The sequence below is a fragment of the Daphnia pulicaria genome, chromosome 8 (assembly GCF_021234035.1).
Source record: "Daphnia pulicaria isolate SC F1-1A chromosome 8, SC_F0-13Bv2, whole genome shotgun sequence".
NCBI lineage: Eukaryota > Metazoa > Arthropoda > Branchiopoda > Diplostraca > Daphniidae > Daphnia > Daphnia pulicaria.
Genome location: NC_060920.1, coordinates 13,361,368 through 13,388,872, shown reverse-complemented (window position 1 = coordinate 13,388,872; position 27,505 = coordinate 13,361,368). Strand labels below are relative to the sequence as shown.

General features: G+C 37.8%; 10 protein-coding genes, 1 long non-coding RNA gene and 1 pseudogene across 21 annotated transcripts; 8 read left to right on the top strand and 4 right to left on the bottom strand.

Annotated features, from left to right (window-relative positions):
- Positions 1-188, bottom strand: part of LOC124311960 — a 283,467-nt pseudogene extending 283,279 nt beyond the window's left edge.
- On the top strand, positions 27-2,056 carry LOC124311992 (malate dehydrogenase, cytoplasmic-like). Its single transcript, XM_046776376.1, has 9 exons — positions 27-189; positions 384-534; positions 604-785; positions 846-1,007; positions 1,071-1,250; positions 1,332-1,445; positions 1,508-1,583; positions 1,646-1,680; positions 1,747-2,056. Exons 1-9 carry the CDS (start codon positions 187-189, stop codon positions 1,843-1,845), a joined length of 1,002 nt encoding a protein of 333 aa, XP_046632332.1. The 5' UTR covers positions 27-186; the 3' UTR covers positions 1,846-2,056.
- A 1,064-nt stretch (positions 2,057-3,120) lies between these two features.
- Positions 3,121-4,448, top strand: LOC124352648. The gene is made up of 3 exons (XM_046802211.1): positions 3,121-3,359; positions 3,484-3,763; positions 3,910-4,448. Exons 1-3 carry the CDS (start codon positions 3,225-3,227, stop codon positions 4,299-4,301), a joined length of 807 nt encoding a protein of 268 aa, XP_046658167.1. The 5' UTR covers positions 3,121-3,224; the 3' UTR covers positions 4,302-4,448.
- A 174-nt stretch (positions 4,449-4,622) lies between these two features.
- Positions 4,623-10,857, top strand: LOC124352643 (GATOR complex protein Iml1-like). The gene is made up of 20 exons (XM_046802202.1): positions 4,623-4,786; positions 4,861-4,998; positions 5,087-5,319; positions 5,390-5,614; positions 5,677-5,931; positions 5,997-6,132; positions 6,193-6,252; positions 6,337-6,570; positions 6,646-6,767; positions 6,832-6,967; positions 7,038-7,445; positions 7,502-7,619; positions 7,695-7,797; positions 7,871-8,311; positions 8,372-8,550; positions 8,623-8,848; positions 8,915-9,156; positions 9,224-9,362; positions 9,431-9,898; positions 10,231-10,857. Exons 1-20 carry the CDS (start codon positions 4,744-4,746, stop codon positions 10,741-10,743), a joined length of 4,419 nt encoding a protein of 1,472 aa, XP_046658158.1. The 5' UTR covers positions 4,623-4,743; the 3' UTR covers positions 10,744-10,857.
- A 120-nt stretch (positions 10,858-10,977) lies between these two features.
- LOC124352650 (neurogenin-3-like) lies at positions 10,978-15,068 on the top strand. 6 transcript variants are annotated; one of them, XM_046802219.1, is made up of 9 exons: positions 10,978-11,082; positions 11,242-11,346; positions 11,554-11,743; positions 13,177-13,556; positions 13,663-13,981; positions 14,265-14,308; positions 14,381-14,467; positions 14,573-14,679; positions 14,746-15,068. In XM_046802219.1, the coding sequence occupies exons 5-9, from the start codon at positions 13,719-13,721 to the stop codon at positions 14,890-14,892; spliced, it is 648 nt and encodes a 215-aa protein (XP_046658175.1). In that variant the 5' UTR covers positions 10,978-11,082; positions 11,242-11,346; positions 11,554-11,743; positions 13,177-13,556; positions 13,663-13,718; the 3' UTR covers positions 14,893-15,068. The 6 variants fall into 6 exon arrangements, with proteins under 6 accessions (XP_046658175.1, XP_046658173.1, XP_046658171.1 ...); XM_046802217.1 differs by having other exon boundaries at positions 10,979-11,082; positions 13,313-13,556; positions 13,659-13,981; XM_046802215.1 differs by having other exon boundaries at positions 10,979-11,082; positions 13,659-13,981.
- Positions 14,970-16,691, bottom strand: LOC124352646 (dnaJ homolog subfamily C member 28-like). The gene is made up of 6 exons (XM_046802209.1): positions 16,470-16,691; positions 16,284-16,412; positions 16,078-16,215; positions 15,805-16,010; positions 15,590-15,734; positions 14,970-15,510 (listed from the first exon to the last, which is right to left on the bottom strand). The coding sequence occupies exons 1-6, from the start codon at positions 16,590-16,592 to the stop codon at positions 15,088-15,090; spliced, it is 1,164 nt and encodes a 387-aa protein (XP_046658165.1). The 5' UTR covers positions 16,593-16,691; the 3' UTR covers positions 14,970-15,087.
- Positions 16,692-16,742: 51 nt separating this feature from the next.
- On the top strand, positions 16,743-18,661 carry LOC124352647 (translocation protein SEC62-like). Its single transcript, XM_046802210.1, has 6 exons — positions 16,743-16,898; positions 17,125-17,360; positions 17,447-17,818; positions 17,888-18,074; positions 18,139-18,290; positions 18,387-18,661. Exons 1-6 carry the CDS (start codon positions 16,848-16,850, stop codon positions 18,466-18,468), a joined length of 1,080 nt encoding a protein of 359 aa, XP_046658166.1. The 5' UTR covers positions 16,743-16,847; the 3' UTR covers positions 18,469-18,661.
- A 172-nt stretch (positions 18,662-18,833) lies between these two features.
- LOC124352651 (tetratricopeptide repeat protein 36-like) lies at positions 18,834-20,046 on the bottom strand. Of its 2 annotated transcripts, none has more exons than XM_046774625.1 (4): positions 19,969-20,046; positions 19,623-19,749; positions 19,364-19,543; positions 18,834-19,297 (listed from the first exon to the last, which is right to left on the bottom strand). In XM_046774625.1, the coding sequence occupies exons 1-4, from the start codon at positions 20,029-20,031 to the stop codon at positions 19,035-19,037; spliced, it is 633 nt and encodes a 210-aa protein (XP_046630581.1). In that variant the 5' UTR covers positions 20,032-20,046; the 3' UTR covers positions 18,834-19,034. The 2 variants fall into 2 exon arrangements, with proteins under 2 accessions (XP_046630581.1, XP_046630582.1); XM_046774626.1 differs by having other exon boundaries at positions 19,907-20,029.
- A 63-nt stretch (positions 20,047-20,109) lies between these two features.
- On the top strand, positions 20,110-21,659 carry LOC124352649 (RNA-binding protein 48-like). 2 transcript variants are annotated; one of them, XM_046802214.1, is made up of 4 exons: positions 20,110-20,368; positions 20,448-20,686; positions 21,157-21,503; positions 21,600-21,659. In XM_046802214.1, exons 1-3 carry the CDS (start codon positions 20,264-20,266, stop codon positions 21,488-21,490), a joined length of 678 nt encoding a protein of 225 aa, XP_046658170.1. In that variant the 5' UTR covers positions 20,110-20,263; the 3' UTR covers positions 21,491-21,503; positions 21,600-21,659. The 2 variants fall into 2 exon arrangements, with proteins under 2 accessions (XP_046658170.1, XP_046658169.1); XM_046802213.1 differs by having other exon boundaries at positions 20,111-20,368; positions 21,157-21,659.
- LOC124352645 lies at positions 21,532-23,805 on the top strand. 2 transcript variants are annotated; one of them, XM_046802208.1, is made up of 5 exons: positions 21,532-21,619; positions 21,693-21,954; positions 22,166-22,690; positions 22,760-22,866; positions 22,945-23,805. In XM_046802208.1, exons 3-5 carry the CDS (start codon positions 22,166-22,168, stop codon positions 23,540-23,542), a joined length of 1,230 nt encoding a protein of 409 aa, XP_046658164.1. In that variant the 5' UTR covers positions 21,532-21,619; positions 21,693-21,954; the 3' UTR covers positions 23,543-23,805. The 2 variants fall into 2 exon arrangements, with proteins under 2 accessions (XP_046658164.1, XP_046658163.1); XM_046802207.1 differs by lacking the exon at positions 21,532-21,619 and having other exon boundaries at positions 21,802-22,058.
- On the bottom strand, positions 23,742-25,770 carry LOC124352644 (F-box-like/WD repeat-containing protein TBL1XR1). Of its 3 annotated transcripts, none has more exons than XM_046802206.1 (9): positions 25,677-25,770; positions 25,376-25,596; positions 25,143-25,304; positions 24,803-25,066; positions 24,675-24,749; positions 24,454-24,596; positions 24,175-24,350; positions 23,945-24,070; positions 23,742-23,867 (listed from the first exon to the last, which is right to left on the bottom strand). In XM_046802206.1, the coding sequence occupies exons 1-8, from the start codon at positions 25,696-25,698 to the stop codon at positions 23,979-23,981; spliced, it is 1,155 nt and encodes a 384-aa protein (XP_046658162.1). In that variant the 5' UTR covers positions 25,699-25,770; the 3' UTR covers positions 23,742-23,867; positions 23,945-23,978. The 3 variants fall into 3 exon arrangements, with proteins under 3 accessions (XP_046658162.1, XP_046658161.1, XP_046658160.1); XM_046802205.1 differs by having other exon boundaries at positions 24,185-24,350; XM_046802204.1 differs by having other exon boundaries at positions 23,945-24,350.
- A 661-nt stretch (positions 25,771-26,431) lies between these two features.
- Positions 26,432-27,475, top strand: LOC124312670. Its single transcript, XR_006910614.1, has 3 exons — positions 26,432-26,592; positions 26,682-26,952; positions 27,027-27,475. It is a non-coding gene; the product is annotated as an uncharacterized LOC124312670 (long non-coding RNA).
- Positions 27,476-27,505: the final 30 nt, after the last annotated feature.

The window sequence follows — 27,505 nt, the reverse complement described above, 5'->3', positions numbered from 1 at the left end:
CCATATCTGACAACGTCGGAGGCTAAAAGTAAAATTTTGGAGTGGAAGCATACTGCCTTGCCAGCCAGAGCCAGGACAGAGTACTTTGTAGTCTGTGCACAGGTCTGTGTAAGAGCTCTCGTCTTGCTACTCGATAAATATTCACTTTGCGTTTGGACTTGACTTCGAAAGCTACAAAAATTCGCCATGGTAACAGCTATTTTTTCTCAAGCCTTAATCTTAGAAAATAAATTACTATCGTGAATGAAATTTTCTCCTTGAATGTCTAGAAATATAATAAAATGAAATATCTCGCCGGCTAAAGAATTCGTTAAGCTTGAGATAAACGTGGATTCGTTGCTCATTGATTTTATGAGTTTATTAATTTTCTTCTATAAAATTAGGCTGAACCTATTCGTGTTGTAGTTACTGGAGCTGCTGGTCAGATTGCCTATTCTCTCCTCTACCAACTAGCAAAAGGAGATGTCTTTGGTGAAAAGCAGCCATTGTCCTTGCATCTCCTTGATATTGAACCAATGATGGGAGTTCTAAATGGTTTGCTTGTGTGAAAAGACTTAAAAAGTTTAACATTATAATAATGTTTGTGTGATTTTTAAATGGTAGGAGTTGTCATGGAATTGCAGGATTGTGCATTGCCATTGTTGCGAGAAGTTATCCCAACAGCTGATCCTGCAGTTGGTTTCAAGGATGTAGATGCTGCATTCTTGGTAGGTGCTATGCCACGTAAAGAGGGTATGGAGCGTAAGGATCTACTTGCTGCGAATGTAAAAATTTTCAAAGCCCAGGTATGTTTGAAATCTATAAAAAATAAATTTTTCTGTTACAAAAATGGTTGTGAATATCAGGGTCAAGCTTTGGATCAGCATGCAAAGAAGACTGTAAAGGTGTTGGTTGTTGGTAATCCTGCCAATACCAACTCACTGATCTGCTCAAAATATGCTCCATCAATTCCTCCTGCTAACTTCAGTGCTATGACAAGACTTGATCAGAATCGTGCCCAAGCACAGGTAATGAAAATGTTGGAATTACCAAGTGATCACTTAAGTGAAAATTTCCTATATTTTTCCAAGATTGCGAATCGTCTAGGAGTACCAGTTAACAATGTGAACAAAGTCACTATCTGGGGAAACCACTCTTCAACACAGTTTCCAGATGTTGCTAATGCCACTGTTGTCACCGCAAATGGAGAAACAAAATCTGTTGCCGATGCGATTAATGATCAAGCATGGTTGAATGGTGATTTCATTTCAGTAAGCGTGTTTCACTTTCTTTACTTTATACATTTTTTTACTTTAACCATACTCCTGTCTGATGGTTGAATTTTTAATTAGACGGTACAAAAACGCGGAGCTGCAGTAATCGCCGCTCGTAAACTTTCTTCGGCCATGTCTGCTGCCAAGGCAGCAGCTGATCACATGAAGGATTGGTGGAATGGAAGTCCCGAGGTGAGCTTCAAGATAAGTTTTTATTCGTGTCATCTTTAATCAGCCTGCATAATTTTCCACAGGGATCTTGGGTATCGATGGCTGTGTTTTCGGATGGATCATACAATACTCCTGCTGGAGTTATGTATTCGTTTCCAGGTAAACATTTTAGAAACCAAGCCCATAATTACATTGTTGTTAATATTTTGTTGTAATAATAGTTCGCTGCAGTAAAGGCCAGTGGGAAATTGTTCAGGTAAACAATTTCAAAATCTCGTTTAGTTATTTTGTTTCGTTTTAACCCGTATTTGGAACTTTGCAGGGACTTAACCTTGACGAATTTGCTCGGGGCAAATTGGATTTGACTAGCAAAGAGCTTCTTGAAGAACGCGATGAAGCTTTGGCTGTGTGTCAAGATTGACTAGACGGGGATAAGTCAGCAGAGGTCTCTCAGTTGGCTCGACTTTAAGGGCTGAGAATTGGTGTAGTGCTTTTCTATATTTGGAGCCTCCTAAATTCGATGTGATTAATAGTAAGCCCAAGAAGAAGAAAACAGTAATGTAGTATTGTTTTATTCGTTGAAATATCTATCTACGTTTTTTTGGTTTAATACATGTGGTTTAGTGGTTCGATCTTAGTTGATTTAGTTTGTTAAGGAAAAATTCGTTATTTATTATTTGCGAAAAATGAAGGAATCTTTTGAATATTAAAATTTAAAGCTGTTAAAGGACATTTTAGTACACTTAAAACATTTATAAGCTTCACATCAATCAGCTATCGTTCAAATCCGATTTAATGTTAGTAATGGGAAAGATAAGATATGGAACGGGTAGACAAACGTGGACTGAGGATAGGTAAAACTTGTCGGATACTTGATTATCACAGCTTATGTTCTTACTTCTAAGTCACCATCTATATAATTTGGTTTTTGCAAATCATGGTGTCATAGAAATTAATTCTTTGAATTGCGATGAAATTTTGTGACAATTTTGAAAATTGAATCAGTCTGTATGATAATCTTATTAAAATGAAATAAATTAAAAATGAACACACTATTATTATTTTAAAGACTATACAAGGACAAGATCATTATAACTGAGTGACCTTCGCGAGTTTTTCAACATCAATGGAATGAGCGCGTTGTCTTTATTTTATCTTCCCCTGCCCTTTTTTTTAATTTTAAGACAAGAGACACAGACAAAATAAAATAACCCCTTGATACGTCGCAAACTCATGGCTTGCATGAAATGAATTTATCTCAACGTGGTCCTGTTTAAGGAATCTTGGCTCGTCGGGAAAAAATACAATACAATACCAAAAATACAGAATGAGTCAATTATTACTTAATGACCACGCATGCTGAATATTCACAGAAATTCATTCCCATCAAGGTTATTAACTCGTTAAAAGGTTTAACAATTTCTAGAAAATAATGGGTCAGAATAAAGCATTTAAAACATGCAGCACTAACAATCCATTTGTGTTGGTGGGGGAAATAAAACTTAAATTTGAATATTACCAATTATTTGATAAGCTCATATATTCATATCGAACGACCTTGTAGACAGACACCCTTCAAACGTGGATAAGGTCGAACGCCTATTAGCGAGCATATTTTTTATGTAACATCCTTGAACTTGCGCGGGTGTCAGTTCACCCCAATGAGACATTTTCTTAAAATCTGTCTGCAAAGTACTGAAATCAGTTTTTTAAAGGTGGTCTAGAAGTAGGGTGATTTTTCTTATGTGCTCTGTTCACAGTCAACACTCCAGGATAGTTTAACTTAGAATTTTGTTCGGCATGGTGTCATTAACGCAAGTGATAAAACTACCTGACCAGAGCCGCTACATTTTGCAAAGGCAGGATCAACATTTTCTGTTATTTCATCATTCCTGTACGAAAAAAGAAAACGACTGCGACATCGAATACTGGAAGGTTGTTCGTTTTTCTTCATAAGTTGTTATTATTCACGATTTTATTTATTTTCAATTTTAAACTATTTTATTATTAAATTATAATTTTATTTTATTTTTATTTTTTTTACTTTTTTTTATACTAGTGTGCTGTTCGTTTCTGTAGTGTTAGAATCTGCAGTCGCGGTACTTCTTTCCAGTTGCTATCGGAACTTGAAAATCACCATCACAATTCGAACAGCGTCTCGTCTACTACCATAGCATTCCTCCTTGAAAGTCAGTCCTTTGTCGAAAAAACCCTCTACCCAAGTAAAATGCGATCACGTCCGATTTCCACGCCTATTCGCGACACATCATTATCGCTTCCAATAGAGGTTGAAAGTACGAATCAGAACGGATCCGTTCTCAAACAGTTGCTACTAACAAGTAATTATTTAAAACTTTTGCCTTTATTTTGTGTTGATTTTAGTAATATTATGATATTAATTTTAAACAATTTTATAAGTCTCGTTCTCCATGATTCGCCCATGAATTTTTTGAAATTATTAATATTTTTAATTGTTTGATTTAAGGCAATGAAGACGTCATCAGATCATCCAAAAAAACTGTATCGAAGCAAAGTTCAATAATGAGTCGAACACCCTCATCGGTACAACAATCATCACCCGTTCAGCTAACGAACAAACGCAAACAAACAACAGAGCCTCGTCGGCTAGCCGAATCCAACGGTCACGTTGCACGCCCGACAACCCCGAAGTGCGTGCGAGATTCAGATTACTGGAGCCCTCCTGTTCTCACACCTCCACCGGATGGAAGAGCCTATTCACCTCCGTCAACTCCAGTGGCACACATTGAACCTTATGTTGAGCCTCAAGTGATGTACAATCCTTACTTCTTATGGCAACTTTATTCCTATAAGCAATCTTGCAGTAACAGTTTCAATTCATTCTCTCACAATTATTGATTCAGGATAGTTGTTGTCATGGCTAACGATTTATTTGTTAACAGGCGTGTTTAAAGAACAAGTAACTTATTGCTGGTAAATTATGTTGCTGTAATAATATTTGATTGAATTTACAATTTAACCATACACACATAGATTTAGCCGTCAGTTGTTGTGTTTTATTTTCTAACATTATTTACCATATTTTCTACAGCTTCTTTTTTTTAGTTCAGAGTTCATTCTTAATTCATATTCCTGAAAATTACCGCTTTCAAATTTCGTTTTTGACGTAATTACAATTTTTGTCGCTAGATGACCTTAAGGATTGTTGATCAACAGATCAGCAGACGGCTGAACAGGGCAATCATGGCAACATCAGCTGCATATATTTGCGCTGCAAGTAGTCTAGTCTTTCATCTCGTGACGATAGAAGAGGCTCGAATATCCTGTCAAGAGCTTCAAAATGAAAACTTTTAAACTGATTGCTCATCAGAAACATTTTAGTGGTGAGATATTTGTATGTCTTTATTCTGCAATTGATGATGCTTTAGCCTACTCATATTCTCGTGATATTTTGTAGAGGAAGAAATCATTTTGAGCTCAAAGGATTTCCCACATGTGAAAGTGAGAGATGTAGTAGAAATATACCACCCTGATGTTGTTGGCTCCAGAGTTCTACTACAAGTACATTCTTTAAAAGAAGAAATGCAAACAAAAGGTATTATGTTTTTGATATTGTAATGAATATACTAATGTCTGAATGCTACTGGTTCATCTCTTAATTATAAAAATTTGTTAACATTTAGACACAATCAGCATTGAACAGTCAATTGTAAGTATGTTCCAACTTCAAATATTTTTTGGAGTCCATGTGACTGTGATGGATCCAGCCTCAGCTGCTCTAGATTCTGTAGAGTTAACCTTCAAGGATCAGTATCTAGGACGTAGTGACATGTGGAGGTTGAAAAATTGCCTTATTGGCTCTTGTTTGTACATTGGGAAGAAATTGGAGTTTTGCAACAAGTCAGTTCGGTGTCAAGTAAGTGTAATAGGTGAGGAAGTGTAACGAGTATAAAATTTGTTTAATTTAAATTGTTTGTTTCTCAAAGGTTCATGAAATGTGGGGACAAGGAGAAAGAGTGGCATGTGGTGTGATTACGGAGGATACAAAAATTGTATTTCGTTCATCAACAAGTCAGGTGTATCTCTTCTTACAAATGAGCTCAGAAATGTGGGATTTTGACATATACGGAGATCTGTATTTTGAAAAAGCTGTTAACGGCTTCTTATCGGAATTATTCGCCAAGTGGAAACGCCATGGATCTAATCATGAGGTGACATCGGTTATGATAAATCTTTAGCATTAAATTCATTAAATCTCTAATCTCATTTCCAGGTCACAATTGTTTTATTTTCTCGAATATTTTACGAGACAGAATCTTTGGAATACTTCCCAGAAACTGTGCGAGCGTGCTTGCAGCAAGATTACCGTGGAAAGTTCTATGAAGACTTTTACCGTGTAGCTGTTCAAAGCGAACGAATGGAAGACTGGGCGTGTGTGCTGCCGCAACTCAAATTACTCTTTCATAACTGGCAGAACTCTGTGTTGGGTTACCATCAACAAAACCACCCTGACATGAACATCCCTAAAGTATTTTTCTTCATTATTTGTGAATCACGACAAAGAGTTCTAACATTTTTCTTGTTTGTAAATAGGGTGTTAATTCATGTGCAGCCCAAGGAAACTTTCTCGAGGTGCTTAACATGTCTCTAAATGTTTTTGAGAAGCACTACTTGGATAGAAGCTTTGACCGCACTGGCCAGCTTTCCGTAGTCATCACACCTGGAGTTGGTATATATACGCACGGTTAATAATTCTTCTAATTCTAATTCTTCTAATAATTAATAATAGGCGTCTTTGAAGTAGATCGAGAGTTGACAAACATTACGAAGCAAAGGATCATAGACAACGGTAAAAAATTTCAACTGTTTTTATTTTTTTTTCTAAATACTTTCTTATCAATCATGGCTTCAATTAAATATGTGTTACAAACAGGTGTGGGGAGTGATCTGGTTTGTGTTGGTGAACAGCCTTTACATGCAGTTCCCTTATTGCAATTTCACAATAAAAGACATAGCGCTGCCTCAAATGACTTTAGTATGCCTCACTGGATCAATCTCAGCTTCTATTCTTCCAGCAAGCGGATTGGTTATTCTACATTTCTTCCCCGCATTAAGATGGCTCCCATTTTAAATAAAGAGACAACTCTTCACAAGAGCAAAACTGCAGGTACAGTAATTCAAACATTATTATTGAATAAGAGTCGGAATATTACGTTAATAAAACTTCATCGTTTGTATTTAGGATTACTCTCGTCTAAAACTAGCAGTTCCATTAAAGTTGAGAGTAGTTTACCGAACTCTGTCTTTGACTACGATGCCTATGACGCAAAAGTGTTTGCGCTTCCAGTAACTCGCACAAGCAAGGTATTTGAATACGTTAATTATGCCTTGAGAAAATTTTCAAATACAAATGTCCTGATATTTACAGGTTCAAACGTTGATGCGAGAAACTCGTCATCGCAAAACCAACGCCTCAGAGGTGAATCGTTTTGATCGGAGCCGAGGAAATGCTAGAAGATCTCGTCTTCATGATATGGACATTTCCTTTACCACTGGTCACCCTGGTATATGAAATTTTTCTAATTTCTATGTTAAATTCTGTAAAAACATAGTTGCACATTTTGTATTTAATAGGTGATGGACTCAGCAGCTCATTGATCAGTGCGCCCACTATGCTCAGCTGTTCACTCACAAAATCACCCTCAGTTATCATTCCAAAAAGACCAGCAGTCGACGACAGTTTTATTGCGTCATGTGGTGCAACTGCACCTCATCCACGTGTTCGAAGACCTAGTGGGGGTGAGGAGCGATTAGAAGATCGTAGGTCCAACACTCTCAGAGCTGTAGTAGGCAGCGCTGGATCACCAAGCGCTCTCGGAAGCAACACAGTGACGATAGGCGCCAACCCGTCTACTGTTACTTTCGATCCCAGTACACGTCAAATCAAAACTGGACGTGCTTTAATTAATCCATTCGATCCGAGCAGAGTAACAATTAAGTTAACATCCAATCGAAGAAGATGGACACACATTTTCCCTAAAGGTATATTTGTGTTGCTTTGAATTAAATGAATGCTTAATTCTACCAAATTTGCATAGGTCCAACGGGGGTGTTGATTCAGCAACATCATTATCAAGCTGTTCCGGCAAGTGAAGAAAAATTAACATCTGGAACTTTTGGTGTTAATCTAAACAACACTGCCGTGGATTCTTCAAGGTGGGTCTATCAAACACAACTTTTTCAAATCAACTTAGTCATGACTCATTTTCAATTCTTGTTCATTTTCAACAGTACTGTAACAAACTCGAATGCTAAAGGGAGACCTCGGCCGATGAACAGGAGCTTAACACTTTTATGGGGAGCTACGGGTGAACAAGAATGGACTCCTGCTTTGGTAGGTCATAATGTGTTATCTCTAATATTCAATTACATTTATCATTTCAAATATTTTTTTATTTATTTCACAGACTACTGGAGTAGATTGGAAGTCTTTAACAATTCCAGCCTGCCTTCCTATAACTACGGATTATTTTCCCGATCAGCGTAGTCTTCAGAATGACTTTTTAGTGTCTGAATATTCCATCATTCCAGATGATGTAAACAGCATCAGTGTGAATGACTATGGTCAACAACAAAAAGCCTCGTTTCGCAGGCCGCTTGAAACGAAGGAGGTCTTTTTAGAATTGATCAGTCAACGTCTCAGTCAGGGTTTCCAGGTTATCATCCTCCCGCATACTTACACATCCAACAGTCAAGAGTATATGTTGTCGATTGGGCGTATCTTCCATAAAATCATTCTTAAAGGATCAACCATAACCGTAACTGGCTACAGGCCTCGGCATCCTTACCCTACTTGCAATATTCACTACCGCTTCCGTCTTCAAACTCCTGACCATCTCACATACGAGGTAACGGACTTTCTGTTGTTCTTTCACTACTTTATTTTCATCCACTCCTTCAATGGATAGGTGTCCTGGGTGGATTTTAATGCTGAAAAATTAGAAAACTACAACTGGAACCATTTGGATCATTACATCTGCACTCGAGGGGATCGAGATTTTGCTCTTACCGAGTCCCTAAAATACTGGCGCTTACGTCTGTGCGTTCTTCCCACCCACGACTGCCCATTTACTGAAAGAATTCTAAGGTAAGAAAGTTTAAACGAGCTTCAGATATTAAACTCTAAATTTTCTGTTGTTTCTCTGACGTCTTTATCTAGATTTATCGACACATGCGTCAACCGTGTGAAACATCATAATTTAGTTAAGAAGCCGAGGCCTCCTGCTCAGACGATGTTTCGCGATCGGGGTGGCAGCAATAGGATTCCTGACAGACCTAGAACTCGTGCTACACTAGTAGAAAATAAAAATTTATACCAATCGTCAGGTGATCATGGTCTTTCGATCGAACACCAATTGTCCGGTGACGAAGGCGCTGATGTGACGGTAGGTCATCTATTCTTAACATTTTTGCTGTCACCCGTTGTTTATTATTGCCATCTTTATGTAAAGACACGCACTAGAGTCGCTTCCGGTTCAGCGGCTATAATTGAAGCCATGAAATCTTCTACCGGAGGAATGCCGTTTCTAGAAGGGAAAATCAACGATTTACCTCCTTTCACCTTCATTAGCTATGAAGCTGTCGCTTGGCTTCTGGAGCAGGTGGAAGGTATTACTACTGAACGAGAGGCCATAGATCTAATGCAGAAAATGTTGAACGAGCGGCTCATTTGTCATTCTTCCGGCAACAACAAGTTAGCACTGGACATTTCCATTTGATTTTATTCATTTTCGTTTTGTCTAATTTTTGTTGGTTGTTAGGGTCAAATTTCGTTATGGATTTTATCTGTTCTCGTTGATCACCGAAACATTCACACCTGGCAATATTCAAGACAATTTTGATTGTGAATGGGCGGAAGTGGAATTTGAAAACAGTTTTACTCTCGCGCGCAGTGTATCTGTAAGTAGCTAACGTCACTTTATTGAATTTTTTTTACATGATACATTTATTTGTTTCTCCTTGTGCAGACATTGGCCAACCCGGTTAAGTATCAGTTCTTGATAGCAGATCCCGAGGAGTTTAAATCTGTTGCTTCACTTTACGAGAATCGTTTCGATCAAATGTTAAATTACAAATCTTGCAATCTTGATATGGATATCAGTGGGAAGAGTGATCGGATTGAATGGGGGCATCTGCGCTATCAGAGCGTTTTTTACCCTGATGCATCTCTCGAGTTCATCTTCCAGTGGGTCGTTTGCACAGGTCCGCTGGTGGCCGAACTTTTACAAAATTGGCTACGGAAGGCTCAAAACTGTGGGGTGAACCTAGTCCCAATTCCGTGTGACCCATTTGCTCTACCAATGTCTCATAAAGCAGATCCTCTTCGGGCACCCATCTTCGTACCTCTGAATATCTCAGCATTGAACATGAACGGCAAAACATTTCTCGAAGAATATCCACCGGATTCGTGGCCGCAACGTCTTCTACTTTTCCAAGTGAGTATAAAATGTTGGGTTTTTCCCCCACCTGGAAGAATGTCAAGCGTTGGTTTACACATAAGAAAATTGTGAACATTCTCGAAAAGATAATTATTATAAGAATTAATCGGAGGCGAAATAGTTGCGCGAATTGCGCGTTTCCTTTACACATCCGTACCTCAAACTACTTGAATACGAAATGTCTGTCTAGTTAGAGTTGAGACAAACGTTAACATATGTGTCTATATTTAGAGCCGTTTTTCATTTTTTTTTTAACCCCCTTGTTTGTTTCAAATTCTTCAACCAGGCCTCTGATGATTGTTCATTACTATTATTTCTACCCCAAATAGGAAAGCATCGCTCGTCATTTCGGTTTCCTACCCTGCTCTCCTGACCCAGCATCTCCAACTGCGTCTTTAAGGGCCAACGTTCGTCAATGCCTTCCGCCACTTCAATTTATTCACACAACCGGAACTGTGTTTCTATTGATTCTAAGCTCAAGCAACAACGAAAAAGATGTGGTACATCCTTCGCCACAGCGACCTCAGCGTACGAATTCCAGCTGGCTATCGAATACGTCCGTGCTTTCCCCGACCGACTCCTCTTTAACGCTGAGCTACATCACCCGTCACGTTGTCGGTCGTCAAAAGTGGCAACAAAATCAAGAAGTCCGTGTAGGTTTCCTATGGGCTTGGAATTCAATGCTGAGTAAGCGTTGGAGAAACCCGTCTGGCCCCGTGTGCGACGAAAATAATGGCAGCAAACTTTTATCTGATTTTCGAAAATTTTGTGCCAACGACGATGATCGTTTAAAGAACTACTGGATACAAGCGCTTGATCGAGTGAGCTCCAGCAGCTCTTGATTTGATTCTTATCTTTTTTGTTTTTTACAAATAATAATGGGTTTATCTTGTGTTTCTTTTACAAAACTTGTACGTTAGCTATCCTTTTTTCAGAATATACCGACTGATTCTATATGTTTCGTTGTACAAAGAAAAAGACATTTCATTTGTATTTTGCGGTTTTGGATTAGGGAAGGGGTCGATTTTTTGGGGGTGGGGGAGTTTAGAAGAAAATTGCACAAGTGTCGTCTGCTCTCGATTAGTTTAAAATTTCGAAAAAGTCAGAGACAAAATTAAAGATTTTTATTGTTATAGAATTATTTGGTTTTGAAAACCGTCATACTCCATGCTGTTTGACGGGTAAATAAAACTAAGAATAAAAATAGAAAGATTGTGGGAGCTATAGTTAAACACTTAAACCTGTTCCAAATGTTAGTTTCTGACTAGCATTTACCATGTGATTGCCCTGTCGATGCATGGCAGTTTGCTTGTACTATGTAACCCTTTTCTTTTTTACAGATTTGAGCCCAGAGAGCCAGCCATCATCACCACACAATAGACAATTTTGTCTTGTGCAGGTGTTAACCTGTCACCAGCAACAATCTCAGGATCATCGCTTGTGAGGTAATGATTTCCATTACTTTAATTGACTTGTTTGGCTGTTACCTACTAGATATTTTAATGCTGCATTACCTGCATCAAATGCAATACATGCAAACCTGAAATTCTCCCATTTATTAACAATTAGGGTTTACCAAGATTATTTTCAACTTTTCCCGACTTGTTATTTCTGTCAATATTTTTTTGTAACCCATTTTCTATTTTATTTAGATAAAAAGCATCCCATTGTACATTGGAATGCAATTGAATGCACTGCCAATCGAGTTAAGGGTCTCCTTTCTTTAAATTTCCTCGTGTTCGCCCATGAGAATGTATTCACGAGGACCCCATTTACCCTATCCCGTCTGGTGTCATCTTCAGTGGATGGATGAAGCAACTTTTTTCCCAGGCAGGCATAAAGGTAGGACACTTTCTTTTCTATTCTTCCTTTTTGAAAATTTTTGGGGGCACGCGGAATCGTTAATTCGTTATTACGCAGTCACGGGGCAGGCCCGGTTTTGTACCTCACAACTTTTTCTGTGAGTAAACCATCACATATTCGAAAATATTTGAACTAACACTTCAAGCATTAAGTGCAACAATCTGTCATTTTTTTTACCAAGAGGGACCTGCCGCCACAGAGGCACCTCCTCGTACATAGGGATTAAGTGATTTTTCTTGAAGATGTTCATGCATTTCAATAACTTTAACCGTTGTTCAGCTACTACAACAATTTGACGTAAATTGAAGTAAAGTCCCGAGTTCAACGCAAGAATCCGCTTTTCCGTTTTGAATTTTTTGTTGGGTTATTGGTGAGCTGATAAGAATGTACACTTAATTTTAACGACGTGTATATGAAGGCAGAAATGAGCTTTTATGGAAAATCCGAAAGAAGCGATACACGGCTGGTCGCTTAAATAAATCACGCTGAACTTTTTTGAGGCTGGGCTGCCGTCGAAGGAACTTGGTTGATGACTTTTCCAGATAAGTCAACAGACAACTGAAGACTAGGAATGAGACGATAGACTTCCGCCCTCCTATATTCAGTCAGTTAGAAGACGAGGCGGGTCAAAATACATCATAAATGACCATATTTTCTTAGCTGCTGGATTGTGTTTTCTCAAGTTAAGCGCATTTCACTCCTTTCATTAAAAGTTACACAGATGAATAACGGCAACAGCATGACCAAATAAGTAATTCGAGAACAGTGCTATAGTCGATAAGCAAAAGCGCTGGGCGATAACGGAAAAATTGGAAACGTCTCACTAATTAGGTTCATCGAGGTCAGACTTTCAACTTGATAACGTGTATACTATACAGTATGTTTTATCCAGAAATTGAAATAATGAGAGAAGCGTACTATCGCGAGCAAAAAGTCGCAGAGAAAGATTAAAGCCTCGCAGCAGCAATCAGTACTACCAAACAACCCCAACACCCACAATAAATTTGAATTGGATATCCACGACACTTGTCGGATGTGGCCAATTTACTCAAACTAGAATTGGGGAGGAGGGAAATAGGCTTGTCCACGAAAGTGGATGAAGGGAAAGAAAGAGAAAAAAAGAAGGACCCATTTCTCAGCAGCTAAAGTGGAAGAGCATTCATCACATCTGCAAACGCCCTTCCCTTCCTTGGAACACGTGTTAGCTGTCCCCAAAAAATCATGTTCTCACCCAAAAAGCGCTCACGATATCGAGTGCCTTTTCTCTGAGCATTCTGCCGTTTCATTCATTGGTAATCACAGTCGGTAATTCAAAACAAACTAAAGATACGCAAGAAATCTCTTTGATTTATGTACAGTTGTTATTTCATTTCATGTTGGTACGCCTTATCAAATCTTGATTGTGATTTAAGATAATGCTGGGAACATAACACGCTTGAAGCAGAATATGTTTTAAAATGCATGTGTATGTTTGGGAACCATACGCACAAAAGTTATTGAATTATAAATAAAAACCATGAATGTATCTCGTTTCATACCCCAATAAAGAAACAAAAAAGCCGTTTCAGACTCATGTTGAGGAGGGAAAAGGACATTGGCTACGAGCTTCAGCGTACCAGCTGGTAGCAATTAAGTCGGCCATCCTCAGACAAACTGGGCGAGAGAAGCGAGGACTTTCAGTGGCTGTCCAGGCCTTCCCTAGTCAACACATGTTCGTCACGGAACTTGGGACAACCAACTTTGCATTGTCTCGCCGTTTTCAACAACATTTAACTTGTGTACATCTGACAAGGTACATTTTCCAGTTCCATTCATTCCATTTGATTATGTCCTTTGTATAATCATCACTTCAGTACATTTATACTTTTGACTAATACGTACGTTCTATCTCCAGCCAGACTTGAGTGAAACGTGAAATTTAGTTTGAAACAATTCAAAAATAAATTGGTGGCAAATGCCTATGGAGATGGACATAATGAGTCGATCCAACTATGGCGAAGCAGGCTTACACAAAAACAAGAGGCGTCGTTCTGCCAAAAGCCACGCAATCAACGATGATCCGCCTGTGAAGAAATCAAACAGGAATAAGGACTCTACATGTAGTGCAAACCCTGTGTTCAACGAATTCCTCATTTTAAATTCTTCGTCACCGGGAACCGAAGATGGTCAAAAGCCACGGTCGCATGCCAACGCTCGCGAAAGGGATCGTACTCATAGGTGCGTAATACCGTAAATGTTTTCAAGTTGCGTTTTAAACTTCTAGTCCGCCTCTAGTCTCAACTTTCAAATGAACTTTGGAACTAAAATCAAGAAGATTACCAAGTCTAGATGATTGAAATGAAAGACTGAAATCAAACTTAAATCAAAGAGTAGTTTTTGAAAATATTGTTCATTAAATGTAACAGTAACTGCATACATAAGGAATTAAACCTTAACCATGTTTAGCTTTTTTGGGTAATGCTCTTATTTGTGTTTTTTGTTTTACTAACTTTTTGTTAAGTGTAAACAGCGCATTCACTGCATTGAGAACTTTGATTCCCACTGGTACGTATTTCACGTTTTACGTAAATGAGCTGAACCACTTGGATTAACGGAAACTTTCACAATACTATACAGAGCCGGCTGACAGGAAACTTTCCAAAATTGAAACATTGCGCCTCGCATCTAGTTACATTGCGCATCTTGGAACTCAGCTTGTAGCAGGTAAAAGCGGTATTTTTATGAAAGTTCGCTTTCTTTTTATAACGTTATTTCATTTTAAAAACGAGAGCTATATTTCATATTCCGTATTCCCATTTTTCAATTAAGGTCCCATGGACCAACCCTGTTTAAAGCACAATTTGCCAACTCCGGGCTACGACAGTACCAATCCTCGGCCGGTTTGCACCTTTTGTCTGGCCAGTATGAAAAAAATGGTATGTACATTTTATAGGTATAAAATTTAATTTTTAAGTAATTAACAAATATTCGTAAATTTACAGCAAAAAAGTCTTGACGGATTCTGTTATCGCGAAGCAAGCCAGCCATCTAATATTGATCCTTCAAGTATAATTCACGAGCTTCCCAATATAATATCGACAACGTCTTCCGACCCGTTCGAACATAACCTGAACCTTCTTTTTTACTGAATAATTTGTCAGATACTCTTGCAAGTTATAAGTGTCCCTGTTGTTTTGTACTTTATATAGATACCAAAAGGACTTGCATTCTAATAATCGTGTATTTCAGGGAATCTAGGATTATTCGTCCTTTAACATACTTTGGGATTATCATTTTCGAAAAATAAAATTTAATAGATATACAATTTGACTTCTAGACTGTCCTTATGAGCGATTTTTCCACACCAAATTCAATAAACCAAATATGCCAGGTTCAAAATCGGTACTCCCAGTGGAGTGATCTTGACGGCGATGCTCTTGTTTAATGCTTGAATGTTCCATCGTTGAATTCGAGGGGTTATCTCTTAGACAATTTTCAGATATTTTAAACAGATTTATATGCACCATTTGCTTATTCAGAAGCGGCACGATTAAATTATAATCGTTAATTTTCTTGTTGACTTGTTTTACGTCGTCATTTAGCGAGTTCAGAACCTTGCTCCATAGAAGCCTTTCGCTTGCGCTCAAAGGGATTTCCCCCAGTTTTAATCTTTCATTTCGTAGTCTATGTTTTATATTAGTTATTTCCAATCGAATTTCCTTTTCCAACATAACCCATTGAGGAGAGAATCCGTTTTCAATTAATATCTGCAAATATTAAAAACAAAAATGGCAAAACAAAAATTTAAATCCAACTAATAATGAACTTATAAAAATTGCATAATACCTGATTAATTTTGTGCGTTACAACATCAATATAGGGGTTATGGTTTTGTGTTTCGAGAGGTTTGCCAGTTCCTCTCAAATTAGCGAATTCTCCTTTTGCGATAGATTCTTGAATTAAATCTTCAACTAATCGATCGATTCCATGCCTAATAAACATAAGGAATTTTCAAAGTTGGTACGTAATTTACATCAAAGTTATGTTTTGCTCTTTCAGACTTGATTTTCGATTTCTTTGCTGCTTTGGTGTCTTTCAGAACAAGTGAATTCTCTTCTGTGTTTGGAATTTGCGAAGTCCGATGATTGTACACATTTTCAACTGCCTTTTTCACCTGATATTTTTGGTACTGCTTTTCTCTTTGAAAAGGTGTACCCTGCCCAATGCCTTCATAATTTAGGAATTGTCTGTGCTGAGGAGCTGTATGCTAAATAAATAAATAAAATAAATAAATGCATACACATGTGAAATTTGTCTAATCATAAATAAAATACTTCAATATCGTGTTCACAACTCTGCTCTGAGTTTTGATGGTTGTTCCTGATATCCTGATCATCTTCCTTTGCTCTCAATGCTGATCTCTCTGTGTCAATCCTAAACTTTTCCTGGAGCTTTCTGTATGCATTTTCAATCTTAAACATATAATTACCATTAAATCAATTCTTTCACAAATAATTTTAAAAATTTAAACTTGTCGTACCAACTGGAATTTAGCAGTGTCAACTTCTTGACTGCTGTCAGGATGGTGTTTCTTTACCAATTCCACAAAAGCTTGCTTAAGTTCTTTCTGGCTGCAGTTTTCATTTAATCCAAGGACTTTATAGCAAACCTTAAATAAGAGACTGTAGACTTATTCAGGTGCTTAAAAAATTCACAAAATACTTACCTGGTAATCAACAGGAAAAATCTTATGATCACAATAAAACCTTGTACTGATTTCTCGTCTGGTACAGTTATTAAGTAAACCCAACCTCCACAGAGGATTTCTGAAAAATTTGAAGATAAACATTGCTTAAATTTAAGAAGGGCTCAAGTTTACTCAGGATTCACATATTAATAATATTGTTGTGTTTTAAATTTTCCGGGTTACGTAAAAGCACGGAAAGTCGGAAACTAGAAACTGTCGTCTGCAAGATATCGTCTGCTAATTGTTCCACGTCAGATTCTAATGCGTCTTGCACAGTCGTTGTTTTTTGGAGATCTCGTCAATTGTTTTGTTATCCGTTCAGTCCAGTTTATATTCTCGTAATTTAGAAACATAATAATGGCTAGTAAATTAGAGAAGAGAAAAGTCTCCAAGTCAAAGAAAAAAGATGTAAGCAAAACACCGTTATTATTCCTTAAATTTTCTAACGTGCTACGTGCATCCTTGTTCTATTGGTGCTGTATACGTTTTTATAAAGCCCCCGGGCAAAAGTCAAAGACCTAATTCAAGTTCGTTAGCCTTGATTAATGATCTGAGATTTTTCCATGTATTCCATTAGAGCTATGTGACAGTAAAACTATTTACCCCCTAAAATTTTGTTGAATGTAAAATTTAGGATGCTGAAGTAATGCACCCAGCCAGCAAGCCCACAAGTGAAGAAATTGCAATTGCCAAATGGATTAAAGCAAATGTTCTTTGCAAGAAAACCAAATTCCTCAGTCATAGTGTGGAATATTTTACAGCCTCCAAAGCAGTTGACAAACTTCTGACATCCCCATGGAGCACAGCAGGAAAAAATAAAGAAGATCCTCTATTTACTACACGAGAATCTATTGTCAAGTATCTTGATCTGTGAGTGCAATCATTGTTTCTTTCGAGAGCTAATAATTCATTGTTTCTTGCTTTGTACGGTATTCTAAACCTCTCTTCTATTCCAGGCTTCTACGTAAAAAATTCTTTCACAGAGCTAGAAAAATTCCAGTGTCAGAACAAGAACTAAAAGCTCGAGCAAAAAAGAAAGAAAAAAAGAAGGAAATCGAAAGTGGAAAGAAAGACAAATCTGAAGCTGAAGATGAAAAGAAAGGGGATGATGGTGAGAGTAGCCATGCTGAAGAAAAAAAGGAAAAGGTGAAAAAAGAGAAGCGTAAAATTCGCCTCGATATGCATTTAGAACAGATATTTGTCGATGGAAATGATGCATACGTATGGATATATGATCCCATACCATATTACTACTGGCTTGCGGGTGGAGGTGTAGTTTTAGCCGCCGTGGCTCTTTGTCTTTTCCCACTGTGGCCGCCTGTTGTAAGGTAAATGTTGGTTAAAATTCTCTAAAACAGCAAAACATGCGTTTGTTTCAAACAAAAATCTCTTTATAGGAAAGGTGTCTATTACTTGAGTATCGGAGCTGCAGGATTTCTGATGTTCATTTTTGGGCTTGCTGTTCTACGAGTGCTCGTTTTTTGTCTTTTGTGGTTGATATCGATGGGTCGTCACCACCTTTGGATTTTCCCAAATCTCACAGAGGACGTTGGATTTTTCGCCTCGTTTTGGCCGCTGTGGAAAGTATGTTTTTTTATAAATTAAAATTAAAAAAAAAAATGTATTTATCGGCTTCTAAATCTCACAGTACGAATGCCGAGACAAGGAATCCTCAAATAACAAGAGTAAAAAAAATAATGGCAAGAAAAAGTCATCTGATGATGAAAATGAGGACAAAGAAGAAGAAAGTGGTAAAGAAGAAGAAAGTAGCAAAGAAGATGCACAACTTGAAAATAACGAGTAAGTTATGATTTTACTTGTTACCACGGTTTTTAAAATGCGCTATGTTAGCAAGTTAACTGAAACACACAATTACTAACTAAGACTACGATTTAGGGAAGCTGACGACAAATCCGAGACAGAATCGGAACAAACTGGCAAGGATTTCGAAATGATTGAAAAAGATGATGAGCAGTAGGCTATTTTGTTTTAGTGTAGCTTGAAGTTTAAATGGTGGCGCAGAATCATCTGTCAGCCCGCACTGATGATCTTGTGGAGAGAGAACGTGGGACCAATATTAATTAATAATTAATTTCTTTTTATTGTACAGCATTTTCAAGGTTTACTTCTGTATGTTTGTCATAAATGCATTCAAGTGGGTTTGAAATTGATTAATCTCCATTATTATTTCTAGCAACATTTATTTCACATAGCTAGTGACTACTTTTATTATTGATTAGTTGGGATGGGTTCACAGATTTATTTATTTCTTCCCTTCAGTCTATCTTTATAGGATTTCTTAAGGGTTATACGATTGTGCCCCTGCAGTCTTATTGCATACACTTCCGTTTAAACGTTTATTCATATTTTCAACATCAGAAATATAAAAGAATACATAATAATATCAAGGTACACCGCTTACCAACTATAAATCGAATACACGTTACCATATTCTCTTCATCGCCTAGACCGAGATTTGTGATGGACGGAATTATTGGTTTGAAGTTTAGATGCTTGAGCTGTATACACTTATCTACATGTACTCTACTTAACGGGGCTACCTTCCTTTAAATTCTTAAAAACATCGTGAAGCATTTTGTTGCACAATGCAGCATAAGGGTTTTTTTGAATTAGCTGATTCTTAGCAAACTGGCTCCCCAAATTACTTGCAGATTCCCAGTCTGTGAAGGCAAGTTCTTCATTGCCTGCATAGTGATAGAGCATTGCCCTCTGGCAGTAAGCCTGGCAAGCAGCTTTTCCTCTCCCTTGGCTAAGTTCTATGGCTTTATTTAGATCTTCCATAGCTTCTACTCATAACAAAATCGTAATGTAAGATTCAAATGGATTTATATGCTGAATGTTGTTAAACAAACCTTCATTTCTTTTGAGAAGCCGTAATGCTTGAGCTCTATTATTATATGCTGAAGCCCACATTGGTGATGAATCAATTGCATTGTTGAACATTTTCAATGCTTCATCCATTTTTCCAGACTCAGCAAAGATAACTCCTTGTTTTTCAAACTCTTTTGCACTTTTTTCATTTTCAGAGTTATCTACAGATAAAATGAAATACAACAAAATAATTAAATATGCAAAACAGTAAAACATATTTTTATAATATAGAACTTATACCTATTTCATCAATATCTTCTCTTGCATCATCAAGCGCTTTAAATTCGTCGTTAGCCAAGAGTGGGTTGATAATGCTATTCAATATGGCTCGATCATTTGAGGTAGCCATAAATGAATGAAGTAAATACTGAAAAAAAATTTACTTATGAGCAACAGCAAGCAACATATGAGCACAATAATGTAAAAACTGAAAACAATAGGAAACACGAGAAATTGTTCTGATGTTTTGTTCAATATCAAATATACAGGTATGAAAGATTAATGGGAAATTATTAAACTTTTACCTCTTATTAGTTATTACTTAAATCTTTTAGAACCAACTCAGCACAGATCAAGAGATGTACACCTGTTGCGCCACTGATCTGAACTCGATAATCAAAAATGGAAGCGCCAAAGGAGGTGGAGCCATGCAAGGCCATCTGGAATCTTTACTATTATTTTGTTGTTGTGCCGAAACTTATCACTAGAGGGCTAAGTGTCGCAATAACAAAAGAAAATACCGATGTAACCACGTTAACACGTTTGTCTGCTGGGTCTTCTAATAACAGATTTGGTCACGAATTATTCCTAGTCTGTGCAAATTTTAATACTTGATCAATTAAGCCTTTGTTGGCTAGAAGACACCATTTAAGAAAAAAAAAATGGAGAATACTTTTGTTCTTAGCAAACAAATTCACCATGAGAGACAGGAGCTTTGCACAAATCGTCCAAGGTACCGACAAGGGAAGAAACTAACTGCTGTGAAGGTAAAAGAGATTATACCTGTAGATTCATTTCAGTTGTGTGATGTAGTTCATTTTCATTAATCAAAATCTATTCCTGAAGGTATATTCTGTGGTTGATGAGTCTCAGTATCTGTTGATAGACAGAGTGCCTGCCATAGCTGTAATGGCTGAACTAGAAACACTGTGTCAAGGGTTCGGAAGCATTGAATATCTGAAACATTTACCTGATTATCCCACTGAAAAATTTTGTGAAGTGTTTCAGGTTAAGTTTCATACAATACAGTCAGCCAGATTTGCAAAACATAAAATGGATGACAGAAATTTTTACGGAGGAACACTGTAAGTTTTAACTAATTTTTCAAGTTCAGTCAACATATTTTGCTTAAAGTCTAGTTCAATGGGGTAGATCAAAACCATTTTGTCACGGGGCAACACTACTATGGTATCACACAACATGATCACAAGTAACTGAGAAATGTGTGTGATGTGGAAGTATGTTATAATATAGGCTAGAGTGTAAGTGTTAACATGTAATACCTCAACAATAGAACGGTATATTGCGACATACCTAATTAACGCTTCCACGGCAATGCATTGTTACATTACTTTTCTTATTAGTAAATTCCCTACCACAGCCCCATGTTTTAATTGAGCTATCCTCAGAAGGGAGAGTTTTCATATAGTTTGACGATACATTCGTATAGTAGTGTTGTGCCGTAACAAAAGGCTGCTGTAAATCTATTCCACCAAACCAAAATTTTGCCCATTTTCTAACAGAAAAATCTTATTTTTATTACTTTGATATTTAGACATGTTTGTTATGCACCAGAGCTCGAGACATTAAATGACACTCGTTCCAAGTTAAACAACAGGAGGCAAGAAATCGAGAACAAACTGAAAGCTCCCCAAAATCGAAAACATAAACTGTCAGCAACATCAACTTCAGCAGAGCAAGTTCATTGTCCTTCATTGGTGATCGAGGAACCTATATCTGATTCAAATGCCGAGTGCTTTACCACAACCGAACCTCCCAATTCAGAAGAATCTCAAAAAGTAACTGTGGTGGGAAAGCAACCTCAACCTGTTTATGAACCTCCCAAAAAGCGTATTGTGTATCATGTCTCTAGTAAGACGCCTCGTTGAACGTTTACTGAAGGTAACTTAAAGTTAAAAAAAAAAAAACAATATCTCTTCCACTTCCAAATATGTTCCCAACGCTTTTTTCACCGTGCAAAAATTTTCCTTTGATAAGAACCTTCTATGTTTCAAACGGTAAACGTTCTCCAAAATAATAGAGGGAAATATCATAAAAGACTTTTTTGAACTCTTCCAATGACCATCGCAGACGAGCAGTTTTCTACCTGACCTTTCTCAATCTATAAGTCATTGAACTCTATTCACCTTTCGAATTAAGTCCTCAACAAAAAACCTGTGAGGCGCCATCAGGTCATCTCAGGTCGTTGCTTCGACCAATCAGAAAAACGCAAAGAAACGAAAGAAGGAAATGAAATGATGGACCAGGGATCTTCATGGCTTTCCTTAAAAGACATTTTTCACCTGTGATCCGCAGTTGGAGTTGAGCCGCCACTGGATCAACCACGTCCATAGTAAGTTCTACATCAACTCAACTTTTTAAATAATTGGTCAAGACTCGCAAAAAACAAATTTGAATACTGTTGACGTTGTATTTGGCATTACCAACTGCTCTCAGGTATTTGTTACTGATATAAGCTTAAAGTTTTTTTTATTTGATTAACAGTATTTAAAGTATTTAACAGAGAATGTTTGTCATAATGTTAATGTGTTTGAAATTAATAGATGAAGCCGAATTCCATCATAGCGACTTCATGGGTGCTTGTGCTCTTTCTCTGCACTAGCCAGAAATTTGTTTCCGTTGTTCTTAGTGAGGATTCTGCGGTCAGCATGTTGGACAACTATGTACATCTAGCACGAGACCAAGGAAATAATCGGACAAACAATGTCGAAACCATTTTTACTACCATCGGTATCGCGGCTTCCCTGATCACCATCGCGGAAGTCATCAACCGTCGGATTTTGCCACAACCGACGACACTGTTGGACACACTAGACGTTGTCCGGCGATTAGAAGACCTCGTCATTCCCGATGACGGCCGCCAATACAAGGATGCAGAAGACACAATTTTGAGAGGTTTGTACGATATGAGTGTGATGACGACCAACAACTCATCCGAGTTCCAGACACTGTGGTGGCTTGATCGAGCCCGCTATTTGGATGGAGAAATTATTCTTCTTATGGAAGGTTTACTCGGCCAACAGATCGCTGGCTCAGATTTAATGGACAACATCCAAGATAATCTAAAGGTAGATAATCAATTGAGTTTTCTGTTAAATGTGTAGTGCAATCAAAAATGACATTTTAAATTTCAATAGTGCGATGCCATCCAGATTTCGGAAAAACTGAAGCGATACAACGATCTTATTGAAAGCGGATCGATTGCTTTCAATTACTTCTCTGGACTAGGGAATATGCCTGCACAGTAAGATAGATTTTTCATGCACCATCCTTTAACAAAAAGGGCTTAAGTAATAAATTAACTATTAATGACTTTAATCAGGGAAGTGAGTCGGAGAAAGGCCGCCATGCGAGAACGCAACATAAAAATACTGGCACGTAACGAACAGCTGATTGGAGAGTGTTTCCAACGTCAATTAAGCCAAGTCCGAAGTGAATCAATGTCTACAGAAGAAGTTTCCGAGCAAGTGGCGCAAGTGATATCTACCCGTTATCCATTGCCAACACGATGGATCGTCGCTGTCTACACGGACGACCGAGATTCAGTCTCACGCGCCGCTATCAAACCAATCAAACCTAAACTTTCAGCCAACTTCAACATCAAAAACGTCAACGGTTTTCACGTCGCTTTATTCCCGTTCCTGGAAGGGAAAATGCCCCACATCATCGACGGCCGGCGTGTGGACGAATTCTGTGCTCGACCCGTTAAAGGCGCTGGACAAATGCCGACATGTGACGTTGGCAGCACCGACGGAGAATACGTCTACGATGAACTGAGACGACTAGGTATTGTTCCTGATCCCCTCGATCTAATTGTTGTTCCTACTGAAGGACAACTTAGCGTCAGGACAGTTCCTCTTGGCAGTTTACCGCCGTTTTTCGCTAAAAACTATCCCGATTTCAATATTATCGTGTTTTAATTCGACAGTTACAAAATAGATTGCGAATTGTTTTATGGTGAGGATAAAGGTGAAGACTAATGATGACTGATGATTCTAAATAAATAAATAGGTCCTACCATACTATATACATTTCAAATGGCAAGTTTTATCTAATGAATTGTATTTGATGAGAAAAAAATCAGTTGAAATCTAAAATTTCAAGGTTTGATTAGAATCTTACGTTTTATGAGCAGTCGTTAGTCTTCATTGCAATTTATTAAAACCGATTTTTGTTTGGTAAATTGATCTGTGTCTGCTGCAAAAACTTTGGCCATCCATCTTTCTTATATTCAATTACTTGAATCTGGAAATTAAATTTTGTGATAGGTTAAGTTTAAATTCTGTCCCGAATAATTCCTTTTGAATTTGTATCTTGGACACCTTTTTAGTGGTTGAGTTGACAACTAATTTACAGTCAGTATCGGTTGTGGAGCTCGGTGACAACCAAGAAAACCCTTGAAGGACTGCGTTTAAATTGGATTTGCCGATGAAAACCGGCGTCCAGGTCTGATTTTGTTTAAGGATGCAGTAAAAGTTGATTAGAGGAATATTATTTTGATTAAGTGCTACAATAACACGATATCGATAACTCGAATCAAAAAATAGGTTACCAAATAATACCTCGGTCGACCAAATGTTAATACATTGATTGTGTTCCGCTGATGCCAGGAACTGTCCATGGGCTGAAAATGAGAGTGCAGTTACATGTCCATCAATTTTTAATTTCTTTTTTTCCGCGAAATTATCTAACGGATTCCACATCACAATGGACCCATCTTTTAATCCACTAATTGGAAACCCAAATTTATTATTTTTAATGTGTTAAAAAGCGTTAAAACTATAAATGGAGTGATATAAGATCATTTGCAACTGTTTAAAAAAAATCCTACCAAGCGAAATTGAAATTGTCTTGCATTTTCCTAGTATCCTCAATTCCGTCTCCTATTTTCCCGTTCGGCCTCCAAGCCAATGTGTAGCAATAGGAATCAAAGCTTTGGTTGTGTATGGGCTTGTTCGTGTTTATGGACCAAACCTGTGAAAACCAGACAGGAACACAGGCAGCTATAATTTCGCTAATTTGTACAGGGAATGTCTAATGAACAAACAATACCTTGATCGTTTTGTCATATGAACTGGATGCCAAATATTGAATTCTTTCATTCCAAATCAAGGAGGTTATGCCATCCTGTTTCAAAAATAATTAGTCGGTTGAATTTACAACAAGAACAAATTACTCACATTGTGTTTGAATTTTTGTATGACTCGACTCCTTGCTGATTCACATTCATCAATTTCAGTAATCTCGATAAGGCCATTGGAAAAACCGAGAGCTACGACGTTTTTTGCGATCCATTCCACCAGGGTTATTCTCTTGTATTCAACGCTAGAAACCCATTTGATTTGTCTGTTGCAATCTTTGTTTGATTCCTCAATTGTGCAGTAAAGATTTGACTTTGAGTGAAGCCTTATGTAAGAATGCCATATCAGCAATCTTGTTTGACCCTGGAATAAGGAGATGTTTAGAGGGTCATCTGAAGCAAGATTGTATCTTAGCATCTGGTAGGACGTCGAAACTTACACTTTGAATAGTAGCCAAAACATCATGTTCAAATGGATTCCATTTAATATCATGAACCCCATTTAAATGGCGATTTATTTGGAAAACGATATCGACGTTTGGATAATTCCAGACAATGACATCGCCGTCTTCGCATCCGATAGCCAGTTGGGTCCCACTTAACTTTTTAAAAAGAACAGAAGATCAGAAGAAGTTGATGAAAAAATTCCATCAAAATAATTAATTTTTCTTACGTTCCATTCAAGTGCAGTAATTCGCTTGTTTAGACTTGGGCCAAATTTCATTTGTTTTTCCCTCCAATGTAAAAAAGGGGAGGAAGCATTAGTTGTCTTAAATAAAACTACTTGACAAGAACCGCAGGCTAGAATTGGCTTAGTTGGATGGAAACGGGATATCCAACGTTGTTGCTTTTTAGTTGTTATCACCACTGCCCTGTCAGTTTCCATGAACTGAACTGCGTTTGTAATCAATAAGAAAAATTTTGTAAAAAAGAATAGCAAAATATTTGTTGTGATTCAAACAACAAATACGTACGTGGAGCTGGGAATAGTGGCATTTCTGTAAAAGCGAACAAATTTTTTTACTCAATGTTCATAATGCGCGCTTCTATTAACAGCACTAGTTTTCTTTAAATGAAGTCTCCTCTTTAGCCTTTATACATACATTTTATGTTGGACGTAATCAAAAGGATGTAACAAGCATCCGGTTAAGGATATGAAAAAGGAACCAAATGTTACCGCAAAATAGGCGTTATTTGAATTATGCTTATCGGTACTGTGCCAGGGGTATGGAGAGGTGGTTCCCAATGACAGTGTTAAATTTCCCATAAGGGGATTCGACGGGACGCTACTTTTTTACTAACGACTTTTACATGGAGGCATAGGGAGGTCTCTCCGACGGTGGCGCCATCTAGGCTCTCGCGGCATATGGACATACCGAGAGACCTTTTAGTAAAAAAAGCGGACAACCCCTTATGGGAAATTTAACATGGAGACTGGAAACCATCTCTCCATGCCCATGACTGTGCTGAGAAGTTAGAAACCATTCGGGTAATTTTCTGAGCTTCGTAAAAAGGCAACATCGCTTCCCATTTCTCACGGAAGTTCGTCTGCACTGTCATGGCCTGGCAGGGCAAAAGTTGTTAAAAACTTGTTATACCACAGCGGAGTTTGGTGACGATGACATCATCTGCATATTGTTTCAAAGTTTCAATCATGGAATTGTTCAATTGTAGTGACTAGTGCACATTAATGAGTCCGTTCACTCTAAAGTTTGCTTATATTTCTCGATTGTGGTCGGTGAGAAATTGACGGCGGTAAAGAAACTATTGCCGGGGATCATAAGGAGTATTATTACTCGAGCAGCCCCATCAATTCCAATAGTTGCTTGAAGATTTGGGCAAGACGAAATTTGAAAAGCCCTTTGTCTTCTGCAATTCAACTTGAGGCAGGTGACTACCATGTTACAGTTGGAAAACAAGCATATAATTAAATCACCTTACTTTTGTCATCCAACACACTAATGATTATTACATTTTAGGTCAAAACAAATCCTGTCTGGATCTTGACGTAGAAATTGATAGATACCTTTCAGACTGTCCTCAAAGTTGAGAAAGAAGAAGACGAACATAATCTACCCTCTGCAACACTGGCATTATATTGACCCACTTTCACGTTGATTTACCATAATGGTCTGGTGTAATAACTAATAACCATCAGTGGAAAAGCAGTGGTCCCAAAATATTAGAATCCCAGTCTCCTTTACTAGCCGACGTCATTTTCAATTTGGGGATGGAATACCGGGACAAAACGTACGTTAATCAGCAAACGAGTAATGTAATAACGCTCAATGACGACAAAACTGAAGTTTATGGCCCCAATCCAGGTCAACCAACTTCTGAAGCTTAGCCATTTTATGATCGTGCCCAGCCCAAGAAAATCCCCCAGTCGACGCCAACTCCAATGCAACCTGCTGCAGCCAGCACTGGAAACTCAACTTTCTTCGGCTGTTGCATACACACAAGAGCTCCTGGCCGTTCCTCAAGTCTGTGGCTGTAATGGAAGTCCGCAACTTTTATAAGACCATCAAGATTACAAGGAGTTGTTGCCGACGACTTGGTGAGTTTGTTGGCGACATCATCAAGATTTCGCGTTTTCATTTAACAAAAGTTGGTAAGGGTAAAGTGCCCACGCGTACAAGAGACACATTGTAAAAGAATTTTGTGCTAGGCCTACTTAACGAAAATCATCATCGTCTGCTTTTGTGCATCGCTTTGCTTGATGATTGGATGAAGTCATTGGCTTCATGAGTTCATGGCATGTCGTTGATCTCTTCGAATATCTTCTAAACATTTGCGGGTATTA